The sequence below is a fragment of the Oreochromis niloticus genome, linkage group LG18, assembly GCF_001858045.2.
Source record: "Oreochromis niloticus isolate F11D_XX linkage group LG18, O_niloticus_UMD_NMBU, whole genome shotgun sequence".
NCBI classification, from domain to species: domain Eukaryota; kingdom Metazoa; phylum Chordata; class Actinopteri; order Cichliformes; family Cichlidae; genus Oreochromis; species Oreochromis niloticus.
In genome coordinates, this window is record NC_031982.2 from 3,283,119 (window position 1) to 3,308,379 (window position 25,261).

General features: G+C 38.3%; 1 protein-coding gene across 1 annotated transcript in view; it reads right to left on the bottom strand.

The window, feature by feature from the left end:
• The window catches only part of brinp2 (bone morphogenetic protein/retinoic acid inducible neural-specific 2), a 259,405-nt gene that overhangs the window by 81,947 nt on the left and 152,197 nt on the right, over positions 1-25,261 (bottom strand). Inside the window, exons 4-5 of the mRNA XM_003453153.5 lie at positions 24,398-24,579; positions 13,157-13,262 (exon numbers count right to left, since the gene is read on the bottom strand). Coding sequence (XP_003453201.1) covers positions 13,157-13,262; positions 24,398-24,579 — 288 coding nt within the window. The remainder of the gene's footprint in view (positions 1-13,156; positions 13,263-24,397; positions 24,580-25,261) is intronic.

The following is a 25,261-nucleotide window of genomic DNA, read 5'->3' on the forward strand; positions in this document are numbered from 1 at the left end:
CAGTGTGTGTGTGTGTGTGTGTGTGTGTGTGTGTGTGTGTGTGCGTGTGTGTGTGTTCTTTCTAAGCCTTTGCTTTGGTGAGAGCTTGGTCCACTACACTGGAATGCACTCGTGGCTGAAGAGGAGATGGTGTTGTACCCTTGGATTGTGCTCCTGCTCTCATGACCTCAGCATTCAGGCAGTCCTGCTTCAATATACAGTAGAGTAAAGGCCCTTTCATGCAGGAAGCCACATGCACTGTGCTCCAAAACCCATTGTTTTCCAAGGCTTGCACCTGTGCAGCATCTAGTAAAGCACAGCGCAGTGTGACGTACATTCATGCAAATATACATCACATCAGTGTATCAGGGCTTTAATGGGCTGCTACAGATGCTGCTGTATAATATGCAGCACCATAGTCCTGTAGGACAATTGTCTAGTTCTACAATATAGTTCATTACCTTTATATTGTTGAAATGACAAAAAAGCCATTGTCCTGACTTAATTTGGATGTCCAAGAAGATGTTTTCAAAAGAATGGCTTGCACATTACAATAAAGGGAAAGCAGAAATGCAAAAGATCCTTAAGAAATTTTACTTGACTCTGATGTGGCGCTCCTTTATTTTACTGTTCATCTTAAAATTGACTTTCGTCCACCTTAAAAGGATCGAGCTGAAGGTTCTCTTACAGCTCCCATAGCATCATAATCTGAATATCACAGAAAATCTATGGATAGAGCTCTCAAAAGAGCAGTGCATGCATGGTAAAAGGAGAATCTCATTGAATTAGAAGACATTTGCAATAATACCAGTTTAAATTTCCCAGTCTTGTAGCTGTAAGTTTTTTAAAAAAGAAGGAAAATGCTTTCTTTTTTTGTCATGTTTGTTTTGAAAAGTTAAAAGTTGTAAATTAAAAAAAAAAAAAGCCAAACAATGTGGATGTATGTAAAAGGCAGAGCAGTAAGGTTGGGAATAGATGAGGGCTTGTTGTCAAGTGAGTTAGATCTAATAGATGTTTCACTTAAAAGGGAAAAATGTCTCCAGAGTTGCGAGTACTTTTTCAAAGCATGAAGTGTCATTTGGCTCTTTCCTTTTACCTTGTGCTCTCTGTTTAAACAATTTTTACATTTGAGACTGCCATTTAGAGCTTTAATGTCAGCCGCTGATGAGAAATTTGGCAAATGACTTGCATGCTGTGTTATATAGTGACAGCTGGTGTGCTGAGAATTTGTTTCAGTGACTGCCCAGACTTAGGCCTGAGCAGAGGGAGGCACTTGACAGACCTCTCACCCTGCAGGAGCTCACAAGAGTAATACTGCATCTGTCCCCAGGCCCTGCTCCCACTATTGATGCAATTCCAACAGAGTTCTAAAGGCCTGTTTGGGGTGCTGTGAAGGGGATCGGTTAGAGGTTTTCTTGGAGTTTGTCTCAGAAGGCTACCCAGCAGCTGTCAGCAGGCAATGGTGTCATTTCTGACCAAAGAATGAGGCCTGCAGCATCATCTTTGTGTTGTTATTATAACATTTTTCTTACCAATACAGTAAGGACCTACTTAGAGTTTGATGCACAAGGGGCAAGCTGATATCATGTTACAGGTACATTTGTGTTATACAACTATTTCCATGATGAAGATCCTAATCAGACTGGAAAAAAAACTCCAAACAAACAAAAATAGTTGTAGAGATCATTTTTTAGGTTTGAATTGGACTATGTATTAAGGTGTGATTCAGGTATTATTGGGTCAGAAACTGATTCCATGTTAAAATGAACTTATATTTAGGAGATCATGATGATAATCTATCATAATGACACAGGAGAAGGAGAATGTCACGCTGTGACCAAGGGACCTCTTAGCCCGCTGAGGTCTGAGTCATCAGCTGCCACGTCTTGACAACAAAACAAAACAAAAGAAGTAATAACAGAAAAAAAATCTTTTTTTTTTTTTTTCCAAAAATCCTTTCTTATGCCTTCCTCCACAGTATGGGCTTAGGTTAGGTTACCACCATGACCATGGCTTGGAATTGATGGAATGTTAAAAGCTAGAATGCTTTAGAGCCTATGGACAGAACCACAGATAATTCTCTTTATAGCTGCTGGTTAATAGATAAGACAAATACAATCTGCAGGGGAATGTGGAAATAGAACAGAAAATAGGGGCAAGGTTACAGCAAAGCCATAAAATGGTAGTGGTTGATGCAAAAGTCCTTTGAGTGTAAAATCCTGGCTGCAAATGAACTGGCTGCTTTTACTCTCTGGCATCACTTCTGTGTGTTGAACCCCTAAAAGACCTGCAGGAGGTCTCAAAGGATGACTAAAGTGGCAATTGTGCACATGCCAGTGCAGAACAGAGGCCGAGGTCTGGTAAATTTACAAAGTGGGCTTTGTTCTTTCTAGCCAAAAATGTAACAAAGCTTGTTGTTACAGCTTAATGCCTTTGGGTAGTATTTTAATCAGCTCAGTGCCATTAGAAATTTTGCCCATGTGGACAATGAGCCTTGCTATTTACAGACGATTTTAACATTCAGTGCTACTATAGAAACTTGTACATGCTATATGAAGCCATGCAGATAAATGTGCCCCCCTTGCCAGGCTCCCACCTTCTTAACAATAACATCGAGTGACAGTGCGTATGTCCAATAAAAAAAAATGTTCACAAGGTTTCCTTTTTTAGTGGCCACATTCCAAATCTCTCCCTAACCTGAAAAACCTGAACCAAACATTTTAAAGATTAAAATTCAATCTAAACATCACAGTGGCCCCTGATCACGACCCCTCATGGTCTCAGTTGCCACTGGATTAAATTCTAACCAAAATTAAGTGTTTTATTTGCTGAAATGTAAACCATATTTATTCTGTAATGAAAAATTCTTAAATATTCTAGATAATGAAATATACTAAATGTTTTCAATATGGGAGTGAAAAGATGTGTGGCTGAAAAATTTAATTTTCCTGGTTATTTTTCCTTGACCTCAATGGAAAATGTCACAAGGTCAAGAACAGATGTGTGAAAACTCATAAGGACCTGGGAAAAGAGAAGCTCAATGCTCAGAGAAGCAAACTGCACTTCCACTAGATTCCTTAATAGATATGATGTCCGAGGTGGTGAAACTACATTTTCCGGGTAGTGCACTACAAAATGTGCATCTACCTGCCATGTCATGTTGTTTTATTCAGGTCATATAAAGGAGAGCCACCAGTGAAAAATATAATATTATATTCTTTAAAAATAAATAAATAAAATATGGACGCTTATTTCATTATTCCTTGCTTGCAAGATGATCCATTGCAAATATTTGTATTTGTATATTTCACTCCATTCATCACTTATCCAAGTACCTGGAGCTTATCCGAGTTGACCCGAAGTAAACTGTTGTTGAAAATTCCGAATATTTTAATTATGGCATGAAAAAGAAAAAATGAATTAACATTTATATGATCTGTGCCACTTTGTCAGTTACTGTTGATCGGTTTCGCAAATGTTCCTCTTTTCCTCTCATAGAAGATGGTCCAGTTCATCCTTTGCTAAAGGAAGTAATAAAAGAGACACTGAACCACCTTACCTTAGTATTTATAGAATTCAGCGAGCTCTGATTATGAGTGCCGCCTGCATACTTCTGGGTCATTTCACTTAATTAAGAATCTTACTGAGTACATTTCACTGTTCAACCACACCCAATGTCTTAAATGGTCATGACATAACATATCGTCAGGATGTTACTGTGCCATATAATTCTGGTAGAGCATTCTCCTCTCAGAGTACTGGCTTATTTGTGGTTCCTAGAGTTTTTGAAAGCAGAATAGCATGTGACCCTGAACCATGAACCATGAACCATACTTAGGTTACTATGGGCTCAGGCTGTTGGTGGACTTCTCATGACCCACATGAGTACTACTTCTCTACTTTCCGCTCATTGCTTACTGTGCAATTATATGCCACTATTGAATGCCTTTCCTTTTGTCTGCCCTCTAGTTTTTCACCTTGCTGTTTTTCATCGCTCTATCTTTATTATCTTTATTCCTTTCTTTTTCCTCCTACTCCAACATCTGAGTTTGGTTCTGTACCCAAGACTCTGCTAATAAAGTTTCATTAGATTTTAGTTTTTTTTCACTAATTTTGCGGCGTGTCTTACCTTACATATAAAACACCTTGAGATGACTGTTGTTGCAAAATGGTGCTATAGAAATAAAACTGAACTGAGTTGGATTAGATGTATCTTCTCCACTGTTATTTCTTTTTTGAAGAATGATTGCCTGAAATGCTATTTTGTCAACTCTATCCTCTGGTAGTTTGAAGTGTAGCTTCTAGTCTGAGCCTCGACCGACCAACTATGGACCTTTTATTTTCAAGGATAACCTAAAGAGGAATTTCTAGGTGGAAAAATCAGTGAGCTACAAACATATTTTCTGTTTCCTCAGAACGTCAGGACATGGCTGCTTGCTTAATTTGCTCCTGTACATTGCCCATATAGACATAATGGCTCGGTTGAATGTAATCTAGTCTCAGCACAGTGTTTCTTTGACTCTATGTGTTATCCCTTTTTAGGTACCGTGAAGTGATAAGGATTGGTCTGTTCTGCAGATTTTGAGAATCGCCGCAAAGGAAATGACCTCATCCTCTTCCTGACTTTCCCACAGTGATGGCTGGGGATGACTGAGGGAAAAATTTGTTAATTTAATTTTATTCTGCTTTTTTAATGAATGATGATTGAGAACTTGCTGACACACACACAGAAAATTAGGCTGCTCAGCTGCAGTGACACCTTGTTTATGGCATCCTTTGGGATGCCATAAACACATTGCAGCACAAACTGATTGAGCCACCTGGGAAGGTTATACAGTGAGCAGAGAGTCAAAAATAGTGCACCATGGAAGTTGCTGCTGTCCAGAGAACTAGAGTATGTATGTTGCAGGCTGTATGCAGTTTAATGATGGCACTGATAGAATCCTTTAGAAAAATAAAGGGGAATTCTGTATTGGCAAACCTGGTAAAATAGAAAGTCGAAGCAGACACAAGCCAAGATTACAATCCTCTTTTGTACATCCTTCTTATTTAAGAAACCTTAAAGGTTGATGATACAAAAACCCACACTGTGAAATCTCTGAAACATGCAGTATAACTCAATAGACACCATATATTCTTTAATACTGCCAACATCCTTAAGGACTCTGTTTTATAAAACACATCAATCTGTCTCTGGCAGTCCTTCATCCAATTAACCTGCCATTCAAATAAATGATGATTAAGCATGTTTGGCACTAGCTAAAACTGCTAAAAATGTATGCGTAAGTAAGGAAGCCTGAAAAGTGTAAACTCTGATGGATGTTTAAATACCTGTTTGAAATGTTTGACAGCGACATGATTTTGTGTTCTCTTTCTAATTTGATTAGCCAATAAATCCATCCTCACTGCTTGTATTTCTTGTAGTATCAAACTCTGCATTTGTAGAACTCAGTAACTTGCAGAAGGTTACTTAAGAAAGTAACGTCCAAGTGTTTGTTTTAAATTCAGTCTTTCTGTATCACGTGTTTTGAGTTTGTTTTTAAAACCGTTCAGTGGTTTCAGTATGGGGCTGACTGAAGCCTTTTGACGGTCACTCCTGTGGATTTGGGAAGCTGCTTATTTTCCAAAATGTTGCCAGAGAGCAGCATCACTGCAGGTCCTAATAAATATTTTGTAAAAGTAGCCAGGCTGCCCTACTTCAGCGAGATATGACATAAATGGCATGGATCTGTAGTCTCAGAGTTCTTTTTTCGATGAGCACCAGACCTACACTTGCCTCAGGGTGAAGTCTGAGCTCCACAGAATTCTTCCCAGTGAGTTCATGTATACACTCACACTGGGCATTGTGTCGAGAGCGGGGTTGCTTTACTTAGTTTTGTGAGAAAAGATTATATAAACTAAAGCTTGCCAAAGCCAACTTATGCACTTGTTTCTGTATTTTGAGTCCCCTATCTCCCCACACAGTCAAATGTATTGTTATCAGACTTACTTTTTTTGACTCTTGATGTACTGTTGATCCACTCACACTCAAGCACACCACCCACACTTGCTCACAAATATGCATCATCATATATACAATGTGTCTGTGCAAATAATAACCTAGCAGGTTTAATTTTGCAGTCAGAAAACCTGACAAAAACATTCAATAAAAATAATGACGATTTTGCAGCTGCACTTCAAAGCGACACTCTGATTTGAGACTAAAGTCAGGCTGTTTTCATCAACAGTTACTGATGAGAAAAGGGTAGCCACTGCTGGCATCAATGAAGGCTGAATTTATTGCATAGAAACACACACACAAAGACACACACACACACACACACACACACACACACACACACACACACACACACACAGCCGAAAGATACAAAATATAAGCAAACAGGCATGCAATCAGAGTCAGAGATCAGGGAGTGAAATGCTGAAACAGTTGGGGAATAGAATAATAGAAAAAGAGGTTTTCTTCTGGCCTGAAGATTATACAGCACAGAGCTTTTGAGCTGCTACCTTATCACCATAGCATAATGTTTCTGTTCTATTTGTTCTTTAGTGATTTATGTATCCAGCAGGGCCTCAAACTCAAAGAGGCTGTGTAGTTAGAGTGGTTCATCCTTTTATAATGGAGTGGATGTTGTGGGATATACATCCTGCGTAGAGAGGCAACATTCATTCTGTTTCTTCTGTAATTAAAGACTATATACCTAAATCTTGACTTTACTTAGTGCTAGAAAAGCCAGCAACACATTCAACAGAATGCCATAATATTTATCAACTGGCCTCTTGGGACAAGAGGTTCTGAAGTGCAAGAAATGAATGCCATCAATCTAACCGACTGGAATTTTGGTAAAAATTATTCTTGCTCATTGCTGTGGTTCTCAATTTCCAGAGCAAGCACATCATGCATTACACCATTAGTAAATAGAATGAAGACTTTTAGCAGTGACATCACTATATGGAATTGATAGGCTGCATTTGAGAAATTCAATAGCTGAGATACAATCAATATAAAACCAATGTTTTAATGTGGCCATGAAGAAGACTTCCCAGGGACTGACCATGACTAATTCGACCATATCATGTCCTTACCACAATTTAAGTGAGTTTGCCCTCTCTTAGAGGAGAATTATGTACTGACTATTCTGTGCACATAATATCAAACTATTTATTTGTATCAACATAAGCATTACAATTTAAGAAAAACTGCTTGCCTGTATTTCTGTTCTACATTTGGTTAAATTTCGCTGATCCCGTCCTAGTGACAATCAACAGATTTAGCTGTTCATGTATAAGTAAGGGTTTGTTTTTAGCAAGGTTTTAGCAATGACACGATTTGTTTTAAAATTTTGCCTTTGTACAACATTTTAAATCAAACATTCAAGAGGTAATTGTAGTCCAGACTTTCAACTTTAATTCAAGTGATATAACATTTCATTGCATTAACTGGTTTTTATACGTAGCCCTCCACATTTTCAGAGGCTCAAAAATGATTGGCAAAGCAGCTTAATGACTACCTGAGACCCTTTTCCTTATCATTCAAAAATAAACTAAAAATAAACTATGCCGTTAAGAACTAGTTTGTTTACAACTGGCTTACAATATTTTCACTGTTCATTTCTATCTGCATGTATCAACCGTCCACAGTTCATTTATACATTTATGGAATACCTCTCAATATTGTACTGTCTAATATGAGATGTTAGACAGAGTTTCTGCTATGACTCCAAACTTTTTAAAAACTTTTTAAATGCACCATCGCAGCCCTATCCAGTGGTGATAAGACACACTTGAAAAGCACATGTACACTGACTGAATCCCAGCAACACAATTGCCTTTGGCATGGCATCAGAACTATGATGAAATGTTAAAGGTTAAAGTGGTACTGCAAGAGAAGTGGTGCTTTGTCAGCATTGACTAGAGAGAAAGACTCAAATGGGGGATGGTTGGAGTTGTTGAATGCAGTGCATAATCAGACAGACCAAAAATGACCACACCATCACAAGATCTAAATGTCATGCTTTGTTTACTGTACAAAAACAATGTTCAACCCTCTGCTTTGCATCTTTGTGGAGAAGGACAGAAAGAGTCAGACCACACTACGATAACAAGCCCAAACACACTTCCAAACTACTACAGAACTACCTAAAGACCAAAGAAGACCAAAGAGCTCTGACTGTCAGTGAGTTTCCTCCATGATCACTTGATCTAAACCACACTGAACATTTATGGGGCACTTGAAGATGGAGAACCAAGTCATGAGTTATCAGGTTTAGACAAATTTGTGGATTCCATGTATGTTGAGTGCTGCTGCTGCCATTAAAGCAAAAGAGAGGCAGAGTAAGATAATTATGAAACATTATAATAAGGCTGATGTTCTCAGATCATCTGTATAATTAACAACCAATTTTCTTGCAGTGTCACAAGGAAAAACATACCAGATGCATGTTCTTATATGGATAAACAAATGCTTCAATGCAGAAGTTAAGTGATTTGAAGCTTTCAGAGATTAGCCCTAAAAAATATCTAACATCTACACTCGCCCAGAAATACAACGATATGGAAATCTATGGGGAAATGGTCCCAGGCTCATTTCTCTATGACACTTTCCTAATGAGTTTATAATAGGCTCAACCTCTAGTAGCAGGTTGTACTGCTAGCTAGTAGTTCATTAGTCGCAGATAATACCACATAATGCTTATTTCGTAAATTAGAGTTCATTAAGAGTCAAAAATAAGAACAAATCCAGGTACTCATTAGTTTACAACTTCTCCTTCAAGTGATAAGCCAGTGAGCATCCCTTGATTACACTTTCAGATTCTATATGTGGTACACAACAGTGGGACACATTACATATAATGGTTGTCCAATAGCACACGCAACTGTTGACCACTACTGCATGGGCCAGGCAGTATCATGCTAGTGTTTGCAGTTTAACAAACTTCACTGTAGTCGATCAAGTTCCACAAATACAATTGAAACTGTTTTCACCCAAAGTTAACTGCAAAGAAATACTTGTTCTGACATCATAAAGATAAGTAAATGTGTCTGCTTAACCATCAAATTTAGTCTTCATAGGTGGGTGATTTAACCAATTTCATTTCCGTGTGCATACAAAATGGCAGTTAGCCTAAACAGGCACTTTTCCCTTGATAATTATCTTTCCCTGTCAGGAGAAACAGCAGGGGACATGCTATATTATTAAAGAGGAGTGCATAAAATAAGAGTAGTATGCTTAAGGAAAACACTATCAAAGAAAGCCCCTCCAATATTATCTGCCTTTCCTGCAAGTATAAGCTACATGCATATTGAAAGAATCCTTTGTCTGCTCACCTTTGATCCTGGTTGATGTGTATGAAGCAAAAACAGAATTGCCATAGAGAATCTGTGTCAAATTTATATAAAATGCTAATCCATGCCTTTTAATTACCTGACCTGACTGAACTCTTTAGATGCTCATCAAAAGATTCTGCTTTTATTAATGGATATATCATTTTATGTGTTCTAATGTGCATTTGTATTGTATTTTTTCTGTAATATTAATATCTCTATCTGTAATATCTCTTCATGTCTCTTTCTCTCTTGAACCCTCTTAAAAATGCAGAACCTAGTCTTTCTTACATATCTGTAATTATTTGCATGTAATGCAAATCTTGGAATAAATATTAATATTTTCTGTATTGTCTTTTATTTGTTTCCTTTTTCTGTTTTGAAGACAGCTTGAGACGTGTTTGAGTCTCGAGGTTCTGCTGACCTTTCAGTTTCACTTGTTAATCTTTTGTAAGGCACAGACTCAAAATTAGTGGCAACAGGGTTTATAAAATATTGAATCCAAATTTGATAGTTTTAGTTTAAATTGTTGCCCATCAATATGTAGGGACTGTTTTGGGTGAAAGGTCCAACAGTGAGTGTCTGCAGTCTATTCTGATACACAATGGAGGCTCTGTCATGGTTTGGTACTGCATTTCAGCTCATGGTGTCGGGGATCTAGATAAAAACAGTGAAATTAGCAGAAAACTACCACCAGATTGTGATCCACCATGCAATTCCATCTGGCTTTATTTTTTATTATGACCTTAAGAATCTTGAAGCAGTGTGGGATCATGATCTTTTACAGAAAAAAGATCAAATGAAGCCAGCATCCAAGGATGAATTTTGAAATGGCTGTCAAGAAGCCTGGAGAGCTACTTAAAGAAATTAAAAGAAAGCTTGCCTAAGAAAATTGAGAAGAATAAAGGTCGTCAGCTTTCAAGCTAGTTAGAATTGTACAAACTCTGCTCTGCAAACCGATGCTGCACCAATTTGCATTCCACACACAAAAAAAGTGTTGCTAATTGAGCCTTGTAGCAGTGGAGGCAAGAAAGGAAGTCATTTATGGTTTTATATTGTCACGTGTAGTGTACTGTATCTAGGACTTGTGTCATATAGACAGCCTATGTAAATGGCAGTATCAGAGTGCAAAATCCTTTTGTCATGTATTCATGTTCACTAAATGTTGTGTAATGCCTCCTTTTTGAGCTCAGGGACAAACTTTTTCAAGCTCACATTTGTTCTAGACCTGTGCATGCTGACTAAAGTTATTTCAGCAAACTGCACTGCAGTAAAGCAATTGGAATTTAAAGGTCACGTGATTGTTGATGCAACCTCCAACGTATAAACATATTGGCACATGCACTGAGTCTCTGCCCATATTGTTCTTCATGTATAATTTGTCATACTGTGCATTTAAAACGTATAAAGCTTGGACTTAATGGAAGTTTTAAAAAATCAGACACAATCATGCAAACAAATCCTGCATCATTATATTCAGATCTGTCAGCCTCCAGCAAATGCACCAAAACATTTACAAAGGCCAGGTTATCACACTGCAAGTAAACATGTCTGACTTCCTGAATAGACTGTTTTCTCATGGTAAACAGCTGTCTTAACTCCTTTTTCCTAATTAAAGGAATGAGATATTGATCCTGTTATCTCTGGCAGAAAACTAGAAGACTGGAGTTGCTTCCTACCTTACTGTTGTTTTTCTTCAACAATCACTCAAGTTGAAATCAACAGCCACGTGTGTTCAGACACAAAAAATATATGTAGTGAATACTAAATGTGAAATATGACTACAGTGTCCTTCACTGTTCCAAATGTTTGGTGTTGAATAATGTCAAGGAAAGTGTTTTTGTTGAACATTATTATGACACCCATAAGCTGAACTTTGACCTTCTGGATATGAAATAATAGCACAAGAATTCACACAAGAAAAAATTAGTTTTTGGACTTCAGTGACCTAATTCTCCTTTTTCCTCAAGTCCAAGTGACTGTGCTACAAACACTATATAGACAAAAAGAAGACTGAAAAGAAGAGGCCAAAAGTACTGGCCAACACCCCTCATGCTCTGGTGTTTTCAGTCGCATTGCTACAGGTGTATAAAGTCGTGTGTGTAGCCATGCAGTCTGTGAATGAATGGATTAATCTAAAGAGCTCACTGAATTTGAGTGTGACTCTGTAATAAAATACAATCACAACAACAAGTCAGTTCATGTAACTTCATAGTACATGTTGAACTGTAAATGCTACCACTGCAAAGTAGAAGTGTTTAGGAACCACAGCACAGACCATGTAAAGTTACAGAGTAGGGTCACTGCAGAGGCACACAGTGCATAAAATGCTCTGCTGACTCACAACCTGCAGATTTTAAACCTCCTCTGGTGTTAATATCAACACAAAAACAGTTGCAGAGAATTCCATGACATGGCTTTCCATAGCTGAGCAGCTTCTGTAGCTGTAACATGTAGGTGGTACTTAGTCACAGTGATGTTTGACCACAAACTAAAAACCATGGTTATCAGACATTAACTAAAGTGTGATCACAATCATTACACATTTAAAACCCTTCACAGGATGCTTACAGTTATAAAAATACCAAAACTGTTTAAAATTGTACATGAAAAGTGGTACTGGTGTCCAATAGATGCTTTTAGCATTTTAGCATCTGGATAAAACATTAAATACCAAGAGAAGCAGTGTAAATATGCCAGTTGATACCCTGATGTACTGACCTTAGAACAGCATTTACACCCAACAGTTGATGTAGCTCTAGACCTATGCTTAGTTCAGCCCTCAAACTGATTTAACTGGATGAGATGTTAAGAATTACTTAGTCAAACTGGTGTGTAGAACAGTTCATTCAAAACCTAAAAAGTAAGAGTACTCAAAAAAGTAAGTATAAGTCAGCAAGATGATGACAACAAGCAAGGTTAGGGACAAAAAGCTAATAAAATTAAAGGGGGAAAACCTTAAAGCTTAAACAACACATCCATGACAGGTTATTTTAATCATGTAAAGCTCTAAAAAGGACGGTTTACTGGAAAAGAAATACCAGCATAAATGTGACTTTTTATTAATCACCAATGGAAACTACAGTAATTTACCATATTTACACATTTCATATGTTCACACAAGACCTTAGCTTAAATAAAATATATTTTAATAAACATAAACTTACAAAACCTGAACAGAGAAAGTTCATGATGCCAGATGGAGCCAAAAAGAGTGCAACCTTATGTCCTTATCATCTTAGAGCCTAAGAACCCTCAGATGAGCTGCATCAGCTGATGACCCCCCTTAATTTTTAGCATGAGGATCGACAAGGAAACACTCCCAGTACAGAGGGATGACTGTCATGATATTCACTAATAATTTGGTGATAATTATAAGCAAACAGGTGTTTTACTTTACACATTAACACTTCAGCTTTACTTGTGCACTTTGTGCTCCAGGTAAGGAAAGGTTAGGCTGAGGTCAGTGTGGCCAGACATGCTCCATCTACAGCCTTGGTAAGATAACAGATTCTTTGTGAGCCTGAGCGCCACTGAGGCAGAAACAGACATATAAACTACTGCAGCGTAAAGTAAAGGGTCATCCTGGCCAACTACTACAACACTGGAGGCGAAAGGCTTGGCATGGTGGTGGATGGAGGTGGCAGAAATGTGTGAGTTCAAGTGTGTATGTACGAAAAGAAAAAAAAACTTATCCCATCAGTGGATCCTCCAGGGCAGAGGCTGTGTGTTTCCATGAATTTAAAACACAGTATATGGGGAAATATGTGTGCGTGTGTGTGTGTGTGTGTGTGTGTGTGTGTGTGTGTGTGTGTGTGTGTGTGAGTGTGTGTGTGAGTGTTGTGAGCCTTACCCTTTAGGTGGATCTTATTTTCCGGGCTGTGCACCAACACCGAGCTAACTGAATCCAAGCTGTCGTAGTTACTGCAGCCGAGAGGGCCTGTCCTTGTTTCGGTTACCTAGGAAATAGAGGAGGGATAGCTCTGTTTACTTCAACAGCTACCTCATCCACTAATCAATGGATGAGGTAGCTGTTTGTTTCTCTTTCTGGCAGTCATGTACATAGCTGTAGCAGGTGAAGTGTGTGAAGGCAGGCAGAATACTGGATGTGGCAGAGCCCTCTGACAGCAGAGAAACTGTCACCATCTTTGGCTTCACTCATACACCTGCAGACACAGCTGTGTGCAACGTGAGGGCTTTCTTCAAAGAATGGTGGAAAGTATGTGAAGAAAAGTGAGAAGTGAACAGATGCAGATACTTGTGAAGGAGTCACAAAATCAAATATTGAAAGGTAGGCTGTTAAATGGCTTTAAGCAGCAGTTTGTAGTAGAGGCAATAAGCATGGTAATGACCACTTTTACATGTTAGTGTTCTTAAATACTCAAAATCTGCAAATTTCTTAAATATTACACTAAGATGTTATTGTTACTTTTATGACTATCATTATTCCTATTAGCAGAAATCATGATATTTGTTGTTCCATTGAATTATTGCAAATGCATCTTACTTAAAATGTTCATATAATCTGCTGATTTGTTTGAGCCCATGTTTTTATCACAGCGTCACAGACATGATCGCTTTGCCCAAACCCCACAAATTTAACATTATGTCTATAAATTGACTTCATTATTAGTTTTAGATACTTTGTGGTATGTATTTAAGAATATTTACCATGTAGTATCTCTTATTATTAGGGTTTAAAAACATATTTCTATTCACAAGTTAAAAATAAATAAAAACATATAATTTATCTTGGCTTTAGAATAACTGTGAAACACATTTCCCTTAATAAGATTCAAGGCAGCAGGCTTTAGAGAGCTGTAATGTTTAAGTGTGACCAATGATAATGCTGCATCTGTTACAGCAGCAAAACACTCAAGAGATAACATGGAAGAACTGTAATTTTAAGTAAACCTTGGAGCTGTTTAAATACAAGGCACTGGTAGCGCCCCACCTTCTCTCCACCCGACTTATTCGGAGGCTGTAAAATGGCCATTCATAAACCAAATGCTGCCATCACCTTCCAACATAAGATACTTTTGCTATACTACAAGAAATTAAGAATCAAGAATCATGCTCTTCCTTTTTTATATTATCTTTATGCACCACTTCGTACAGCCTTACACTCTGTCGGGACAATAAAGACAACTATTACTGATGCAAACATCATTTTTAAAAATCGCTTATTTAACAGGTAGATAAAGAAATACTCTCCAGTGTGTATTGTATTTGATTTAAAGGTTTCTTTAAAATGCTAGCAGCATCAAAGTACAGGTATTGTGGAGATAGAGGTTCTAATTGTATGAATATACAACATCATCACTGAACAAAAATATTATAGGGACTTGTTGATTGCAAGTGATGATGACAAGTGATCATACAATACAAAGCTGGCTAGCTGCACTGGAGTACCAGTGCAACAATCAGAGGGAACTGAACTGAAAATTTCTTCCTTACAAGATGCAAAAAAAAGTAAATTGTAATAGTACAATTTAGTTTTTAAAAATATATCAATTGAAACTGAATAGAGATGTAATGGAAATTATGATATGTTGACAATATTGTTCTTGTGCACACAGAGCAATGATTGTAAACAGAAAAAAGATGGAACAAAGGGATAAGACACAAGAAAGAAAAGAAAATACTGTAAAAAAAAAAAAAAATCAAGCAAACATTATAGTGCAGATATTGCACACAGTTCATTTTCCCGAGCAGTTGTTCAAAATAGAACATAAGAATATTGACATGTCCTCTGGCAAAATCATTCTGCAGCTAAATCAGGCTATTTGGCAAATGAGGTAGCCTGTGCAAATTTGCTGTCCTTAACACAGCCCTGTGCCTTACATCTTCACACTCTGCCTTGCATTAAGATTGCATCTAATATCAAAAGAAATAGAAGTTACCCTTGAAGGCGCTACAGGAGATACACATCTCAAACATCACTCAAATAACCAACTAAAAAAAACAGACACTGCTGAGATGAAGTCAAAGATAAGCTACAGATAAAGGCAAGCAACAAGGAAAGATTAGTGAAGGAGGACGGGGCTGTTTGGGGATGTTGTTTCAGCCACACGTGCCACTGATAATCCCTGCCTTAAAAAGAAACCAAAAGAAACCTGTTGCATCTCATTCACGTTTTGGAATTGGCTGTGTAACATAATCCCTTGGGTTTTTCTTTGTTCACATTAAACTCTACCTCATAGGGTGCGCTCAAACTCTGCGAAGTCGGATAAATTATGTGATTCCACAAAACCAAAGCAGTTTGTATTTTTTTATAAATTGCATGCAGTTAAAATTAAAAGCCTGCAGAATGTGCACAGTGGTTATGAAAAGGTACAAAAATGATCAGGGTAGGACAACTATTTTGCAGATATTTGGCTTTTGAATTAGAGAAATATAGTAATAACCAAACAGTGCATGTTTTTCCTTTTATTTGTTGTATTTTCGAGGTTATCCTCTGAATCTTTTAGCCAACAAATGATTCTGAATTGGATTTGGATAAGTGGTTAAGAAAGTGGATGGATGGATGGATGGATGGATGGACAGATGGACGGACGGATGGATGGATGGATGGATGGATGGATGGATGGATGGACAGATGGACGGACGGATGGACGGATGGATGGATGGATGGATGGATGGATGGACAGATGGATGGACAGATGGATTGATGGATGGATGGATGGATGGATGGATGGATGGACAGATGGACGGACGGATGGATGGATGGATGGATGGACAGATGGACGGACGGATGGACGGATGGATGGATGGATGGATGGATGGATGGACAGATGGATGGACAGATGGATTGATGGATGGATGGATGGATGGATGGATGGATGGATGGATGGATGGACAGATGGACGGACGGATGGATTGATGGATGGATGGATGGATGGATGGCATTTCCCCTTTTTTGTGTTAGTCTCTTTGTTTTCACTTCCTCTTTCATTTTGATGACATCATTCTTCTTCCTGTGTAATATTTTAGTCCCACACTGCCTCATCTTTGTTAAGTTCTATTCTTTGTATATACATACTGTAGTCCTGCGTTGCCTTTATCGAGCTGCCAGTCTGTGTACTTCCACCTGCTGGGTGAGTTCTTTGTTAACTCGTTCTAGTTTCAAAGTGGATCCCCGGGGTTTTTCTTTTTGGACCGTCCTTTATTTTTGGACCTTGCTAATTATTAGCGGGTCTTTCTCTTGTACTTCACCTACTATAATTTTCTCTTTTATGTACACTAAAAAAAAAATCCATCACTTGTGTTATCCCAATAAAACACTTTACTACACCCAGCAGGAATATAAAGGAATACACGCTGCTTAGTGGGGTTCTTTGTGACCCTCAATCTCAACAAAGGAAGTGGAGACAGCAAACACAGCATGACTCACAGAACCACAACTACCACACTGAGGAAAATTCATATAATAAATATAAAAAACAAAGTGCGAGACTAAAGATGGAGCAGCTTAGCTTAAGAGGAGAAGTTAGAGCAGGTATTTCTAAATAATTTAGTTCATAATTTGGAATTTCCAGCTGTAGCACAGTCAAGAGGTCACATTCTTGCCAGTAGGCAAGAAAATACTGCCAAATTGTTCCACTGTGGACCCAGTTTAACAGTTTGTTAGTTTTTATATTTTTGTCATTTATATTTTGTGAAACTGAAACTGTCTGTTTCACATTTTTTCATATTTCAATGTGTCAACTCTTGATCCATTTTAAAGGATTGCAGTGCAAGGTATTTTTTTATAGCTACCATTTACAGGCGTACACTAAACATGTCTCATGCCAGCAAGCTACTGTTAGTAAAAGAAGACAGCACTGACTGAACTGTATCTGTTCAAAATATGAAAACCTGCTGAAAACAGAAGTAGATTATTGTATTTTTAAATCTCCCAAACTTTAAAGTGCATATGTTGTATTGATACCAACACAATTTAGTGCAAAAACCTTGAAAGTTTTTCATTTTTCATGCCATGTTTGAATGCAGAAGGAACTGAGAAATCAATACAGCTCGGTAAGTTTTGTTGTAGCAATAAACAAATTCAAACATGTACTACAGATTGTGTAAGAAGCATTAAGTTTAATCTTTGTTCTTCACGAAGAACACTAAAGGTTTTAGCCACTTTTCAAGCCCATGGAGAGTGACAGTTTAATACTCAAAACTGACTGCACAATTATCACTATAATGTAACAATTTCATACATCTTTTTTCAAATTATCTACAACGATTTTTATTATCATGATTTATTTCCTTAAGGTCTACATAAATTGTGCTCTCTGTCTGTCGAAATGATAAATGCATCAGAGCTCTCAGCTGTGTTGCAGTGAATACACACCAGGCGTTTTTGTAACTCCTGTGAGGAACTTCAATAATAACCCACCTGAGAGCTGCCACCCTGCCTCTGCTTTTGTTTCAAACTCCCAAGAGCCCTTCAGTGAGTGGATCATTCAAACTAGACCACTTTGTCTTTTGTGTTTACTCAATAACATGCATTGTTCTAACATAGCAGAGTAGTGTGTGTTTTCCTATGATCCTAGAAAGTTTTGTATGGATTTTGTGAGATCAAGTAATGCATTGCTGTTTGTTTCACTCAGCTTATTATGGCTGATGATCTAACAAACTGCTGTTTATACTCTTGTGTACCTTTAACCTCTTTATTGATTCACAAAAACACAGGTTTTATTTTACATCAAATACTTTTCAGCTTTCTTATTAAGTGCACATTTGTTTGGAGTGAAATATATATTTATGCAGGTTTTGCATTGATACCATTCGTGTCCCTACCTTGCAGACGTGCCCTGCATCTTAATCTTATTTGAAGTTACCTCAAAGTAATGGATGCAGTGAAAACCTGAGAACACTTGGATAGAAGAACATTAGTACTGCTTGATCTCTGGATGTTTTAACAGCCCTAATTAGTCATTATTAGTTATTAAAAGTCTCTAGAATAATTCCTAAATATACAACAGTGCCTTGTTCATGTTTTTATCGATGTGAAGCTGGCTTGTTCCATCACATATGAGCTAGAGGACTAAAAAGTCATTTTTCCTATTATATGGCATCACCAAATCTAGTTTGTACACCTCCAAGAATTATTGGAGTTTAAAGTCATTGTAGGTGTGGTGTTTGTGCTTTAGATCACTTTCAGATCTCTGTCAGTGTATGTCGGTGCGTTCCTTCTTGCGTAATGCGTTGTGATGAGCTTTTATTTAGGACTGGGGTTTCACTGTGCACTTCCCCTGCCAATCTTGGCTCTTGCTGACAGTGTGGTAAAAATACCATGCTTTCACTTGCGTCAACAGAGCCAGTTCCTCTACCTTTCCAAACAGCAGATTTCACACATACGCTACAGAGGATTTATTTATTTATTTGTTTATTTTGGCTTACAGAAGTGTAGCTTAAACTGAACGTGTGACTGAGTTTCTTCTCCTTTACTGCTACAGATAGAGGCAATGCATGTGGCTCCTACCTCCTACTCTCAGCTGCAGAGACAAGGAACCCAAGGGCCTGTATGCGCACAGGTCAAGTACATCCCACTCAGTGTTGTTCCCTTTTGGGTGATGAGTGGATGTGGCAGAACATGGCTCGGCAGGTGGCCCGAATGCCATTCAGAGAGCCTCATTTAGCACATATGTAAAGGATGCTCTTCTCCAAGTGGGAGACTCTGTGTTTGTTGTGTTTGTACATGTGTGTGTGTGTAGGCAGGTGTGCAAAAACACTGGCTGTTTGAAGTTGCCTGTCAGTCTAGAAGAAAAGCTGCTCTAGTCCCTTATCAGCAGGTAAACTAGTTGGTATGTGTGTTTATACTTTTTTAGATGATTTTCACTTGAATGCAAAGTTAAATTCTGAATTTTCATGAAGATGAATACCTACTGCAGATTTTTTTTTTTATCTATATGCACAACACTCTATATTCGTTTTTGTTTTGACAGCTTGTTCAGTTTTCAGTCTTTTGATGAAAATGTGAGCTAAGTTTTAGCCAACAAACTCTAAAGGCACTGTAACCTGTTTTTCTTTAGCAAACTTTCAGCCTCACTTGTTATGTGTGCTTTTGATCGGTGAATTTTCTGTGTTTTCCGACTCCAGCGGAAAAGGCGCTATTTCTGTGTTCCCACACAGTTTACACGAAACAAACAAAACAGATTAACTCTTCTCTGTGACTGTGGCTATCATTTCCAAACTGTTTGAAGCTTTAGCTTTAGATCTGGCATTACCATGGCTACCTGGTCTTCCCACTGCAGGGCGGGTTATCATTCAGAAGCTGACTCACTCCCTTCTTCGCTAAAATCGTGTTTCCATGCCTGGAGTTTGACTGAGTGAAGGTAAACGGTTACATAACACTAATACAGTGATATTTCTTAAATAAATGACAGGCTGCCATCATTTATTACTCATTCCTTTTCACAGCAACACGACTATATCAGACTGAAAGTAGCATTTCATTTACATGCCACATTTGCCAGCTCAAGATGTCTCTCCAGAGCCAGGGCAATTATAAAGGACCACCTCCATCCGAACCACCACCTCTTCAACATCCTGCCCTCTGGAAAAAGGCTCAGATCCATCAGGTGCAAAACCAACAGACTAAAGAACAGCTTCTTCCCGTGGGCTGTCAGAACTATTAATGGAAACTAAGAGTGTGTAAAGACTTCCCCAACACATCCACCCTGACACTGCTGTTGATCATCTATGTGCTATATCTCAGTCTTTCCATGTTCTATGCAATATTTTTGGCTCAAGTGCAATTATTTTGGTCCCAGTCTGTTTCAATGTTTCCCACACATACACCATGTATATAGTTCCACTCACACATGTATATATATATACACTGCTTTTTATTTTATTCTATTTATTTATTTATTTATTTTCCACCTTCAATGTATATTGGTTTCTCTTTTTCTTACTTTAGCACCTTTGTGGTCCAGCTACCCAATTTCGCTGTGCAAGAAACTGCACAATGACAATAAAAAGCTCTCTAAGTCTCTAAGTCTCTAAGTCACATGAACTTGCCTTTTCAGAACTGCTTACAGGAGTGTTGTTGCGCATCTATCGGGGTACAGCTAGCCAATATTTAAATCCCAATTTAAAATTTTCAATGTGTCAAAATGTGCTATATTATATGCTTGCTTATTCCTTACTATTCTGATTTCTTTTGAGTTAATCACATCAAATGTTGGTTAATAATTCAAGCAATAAACTTTTGACAAAATAGCTAACACCTTGACAATGACTCCGCTTACTGTCAGGTCGTGTTAGGATGCAATAATCTTGATTCTTGTTTCATGCAGAGCACAAAGCCATGCAGCAACAACATCCTTGCTATATATTCAAGATGGCACTTCAGTTTCTATTTTGGGTCTTGTTACACTGGTACTCTGCATTAGAAAAAAAATCTATTTTCTTGCTGCATTTCCTGCTAGTATCAGTCTAAAGGAAAAGAAAGAAGCAGCTGTAGTGGCTAAACTAGGTTTAACACACTTTTATTGCCCAATAAGCCGGGTTTATTTGAAGCTTATTTTTATGTGTAACTTCAAGAAAGTAATTACATCGTGGACGTTTAGAGAAAGGCATTCAAGTTGAACAGTTTAGCCTGTTTATGAAAAACAGTTACATTATACAGTTTTTATATGGGCTTGTCTGACAGTAAAATTTACATTTCCATCTTTTCCATGAGATCAGCAGCATTTCAAATGTAGTTTTAGTCGAGTTTTCCTGTCAGCTGGAGTCTTTTGAGCTTGGTTTGTTTCTTCACTGGTATACCTTCAGGGCCACACTGGTCTCCTCTTATGTTGAGCTGTTGCATCTAGCTCTTCCAATTTTAATGTTACCCCATCCCAGTGCTTTCCCTCTCACAAAAAAAGCTGAACTCTCCGAGGTTGGCCGTGGGGTGGGCTTTGTACTTTTTGAAAGAGTCTGGAGAGTCAGTGGTGTGCCCACTGCAGCTGACAGTGGGTGTTACTCAAGCATTTTAGAACACTTCTTGACTTTCTGTGTCTATTACCTCACACACCCAGGAACACTAATCTAATAGCTGTTTTAAAGAGTTATGATCAAAAGTTTTTAAGTATAACATTTTTTGAAGCTTTGCCTTTGTGGAATTATGTACAACTAAACTTAACTCAGCTCTCAGAATATTACTGCATACACCAAACTGGGTATAGTGGGCTGTACTTTCAAAATGAGTGCTTACACACTCCCAACAGATAGATACAGTACAGCCACCATTACGTCACATACTGGTCTCTGGTTTCACATTTGAAACCCTCAACATTAGCATTTTGCCGACTGCTACATTGTTCTACTTGAGCCAGAAGTGACCATATTAGGAAGCCATGTTATTTATCAAATAGTTGCCTGTTTCAGTACACCTGTCAATAATAACAGTCACAATATTAACTTTAAACCTTGACAAAAAACTTAAGAAATAAGTTCAACTCTGTATAATTGCTATGAAGGGACAATTTAGCTAATAATTTAGCTTTTCTTTTCTTTTTTTACAAGACTTCAACAATTCTTCATGGGAGTCATGATTGACAACAAACCCTATGAACTGGACGGGCAACCAGCTTTGACAAGGGGACATTCAGCTCAAGTCACTTTGCTATTTCAAAATATTCAAAAATCTTAGGTGGCGGAGGCAGTGTTTGTGTTTTGCAATTACGAGTAGGGTCGTACTTTAAAACGACCTCTTTTTAGTTTCATGACATGACAGGTACTTCCCAGAGTCTGACCTGCACAGGCCCATCCACTCAGTGTCATTCTTTGTCATGCTGATCATAACGATTGCTGCAGAACTACTGTTGATCAAATAATAATGAATTCAATAAATATATATTTAATTGAATCGATATGGGCAAATTGTATGAATTAGTGTAACTTACTTTACTGAGACTTTACTGGGTGGGCCTGGATCCCTGAGTCCCATCCAAAGAGTTAATGTTGATGGGAGTCAGCTTCAAGTTGCCATTAGAGAAACTGCAGTTTAGCACTCCCATGCTGACTTATTTTTCAGCCACAGAGGTTGCCACCACTATGACCTACTTACATCACTCAAATTAAACCACTATATTTTTAGCTGATGTCCATTTGGTCGTTAACACTTGGATTAGAGCACTCACACTCTCTTTTACAAAAGCAGGGCAGAGAGGCAACATGGCAACTAAGGACCTGATTTCAGAGATAGAGCTCAAACTTTGTTTTTACTTTAATAATACCACTTGGCAAATATTTGATGACATAGTGATTCTTCTTAAACTTCAATAATGATTGATTTTGTTGAATCAGACCAAATACAGTAAGCTGGCTGTATACGTGTATACGTGACTGTAGGAATGCAGTTCAATATACATGAGAAGCAGTTGGGTTCTGGACGTGTTCTTCTCAGAATATCACTGGATGGATTGAAGGCAGACTAACTGATGTGGAAAACAGATCTAAATGGTCGCTACTAATTTATTTATCTGCCATTGTGGACTTCTTTGCAGAAGCTGACGGATTGTTTCAGTGCACCAGTCACTCATTAGCCTCCCCCAGCAGACACAAACGGATCATGCTGAGCAAAGATTTCAGTTCATAATTAATTCAAGCTTAGCAGCCTTTTCTGCAATGGTGAGATGCAGCGCTCATACTTTGCATACTTAAGTAAGCAAGAAAATTCCTTTGTTTTGATTTTGCTCACGTACTAAAGCGACGGTTTGCTGGGATAAACCGTGTCAATAAACATAAAAGCTGTAGGCACGCAGAGGTTATCTTTTTTTTTTTTTGACCAACCCTGCATTGTAGGGAAGTTTGTTTTGATGCTGCTTTCACTGAGATTCCCTTTAGCTAAACAAACTTTTCTCATTCATTAAAATTCCATTTCATGCCCTCATACTAATCAAACTTTTCTCTCTCCCAGTAAAAGCTATTTGCAATAAGTCCAGGAGTCCTTTGTGTTGCCCGGTTCTTGTGCACAACCATTCAAGGCTTTTTGGGAGAGCAATCAAGTACTTCAGGGTCTGTTTTAAAGAGACTGTTGGCAGCCAAAAAAGGTCTGAGAGCCAATCTCACCTCTGCATGCCTTGTTTTCGGCGACTGTGCTTGGAAAGGAGCCACCTCGCATAAGGTACGCACAAGGCTGACACTTTGCAATTACTCATTTCAATCAGATTTTATATTTAAGTTAAAGCATGAAGGCACGGTCCACCCACCCACACACCTGCTGTCATCAAGTGAAAGCCAACAGATTTGTTCTGATGTGAAAAATGTATTGCTCGGTTAAGCTTTGCTTCCAGTCTGGAAGGGAGGGGATTTGGGAAGGTAAAACCAGGCAGAGAGGAGATAATAGGATTTATTTGACTGTGTTTTTGAGTGTGTTTTCAACAAAACTGCACCTCGTCGCAATTAAAAAGCTTGCACAAGCCCGGAGGTGGATTTTGGCTAAGTGACGACTCACCACATCAAGTGTTGAGTGTGCAGGTAAATAAAATGAACCTGGCTGTAAGAGTGTGTTAAAATCGCTTCAAGTTTGACAGTCGCAGCCACTTCGTTGCTGAAATCAAACAGCTCTATTTGAAAAAAACTGATGATATTTGTCTTTTTAACCCTTGTGTGATCCAGATGCATACACCCACACTGAAGCCCGTAACCTGGGCCAGATGGAAGAGAATCTGCTGCTTTTCACATCGGGACTTTGGAGAAACTTGACATTTGCCATGCTCTGATGCCTCTGTGGGTTATAGCACATGCACTGTCCTTTTAAACCAGCTTGCTACATTTGAAAAATGTTGTGCACTTGCTTTCATCTCTTGCCAGCTTTTGAGCAACGACGCACCTTGAAAGTATGCTTTAAAAAAGATTGCTTGTTAGAGCCATTTGTTTTAGGTGGGGCATGGAGCAATGCATTTTAAAGGGACAGTTTTATAGGAGTGTTAATTTGTGTGTCTTTTTTTTTTCTGTAATTGTTTTTGAATCTAGAGAATTGCAAACACTCAGAAACACACATTTGCATATACATGGTTTATACTGAAAACTAATTTCTTAGTAAATCAAAGACTATACATCTGAACATGTGCTCCAGGTGCATTTGCTTTGTGAATGCGAGCAGTACCTTAATAGCAGAGGTGGCAATCTGGAGGTGGTGCAGTCGCCTCAGGGTGCTCTCTCGATCTGTGAAGTAGGAAGCGGCCAGCTGATGGAGCAGCTCCAAAGACACTACTGAGCTGTTGCTGTTGCCTTCGGACTTCTTATTCAGCTTCTGCTTGTCCAGGAAAATGGTCAGAGATTCTTCTCCTGTGGATCGATGATAATTATTTTATAGAGCACTCTGTGATGAACAGTTTTCATTGAGAAAATCATTTGTTTCTTTCTGAATCCTCTTTAACGTGGATAAAAAGCCAAATGAAGAAGAGCGCGTAAGTTATATTTGGAAGAACTGGAGTGACAATCTTTGACTTTGACATTTCTTTGGAAAGGCCTTCAGCATCTCGCTGCGGTTTTGCGGTTTGTCTGCTGTGGTGCAGATACTGTATCATTTGGATTGGCAGCAACAGAACCATTGCCACTAAAATTGGACACAGGCAAGAGAGGAGGTTGTATTCCTTCCCCAGACACCAATAGTTTGAAAATATGAAAGGCGAACGTGGCATTTATCTTGTGCAAGCTAAAACATGTAAGTAATATAAAGTGTGAGCAAGAAATTCTCAGCAATGCCAGTAGCTACTGATGTGGGAAACTTTTTAACAAATCACATGAGGCAGGGTTCTCTTACTGTAAATGCACCAAACACCTTTTTATTTTCCCGTGTAATGTCCAAATAAATTGCAGACAGCTCTTACTGTAATTTCTCTAAAACTTTCAGAGTGATAAGTTCAATTACCGGGCACTACAGGGAACACTTTATTCCCAACCTCCCTAAATTGAATCTGAATGGGAGCTTAAGTGCGATCTTTAGCAAAGCCGCCACTCCAAAAGT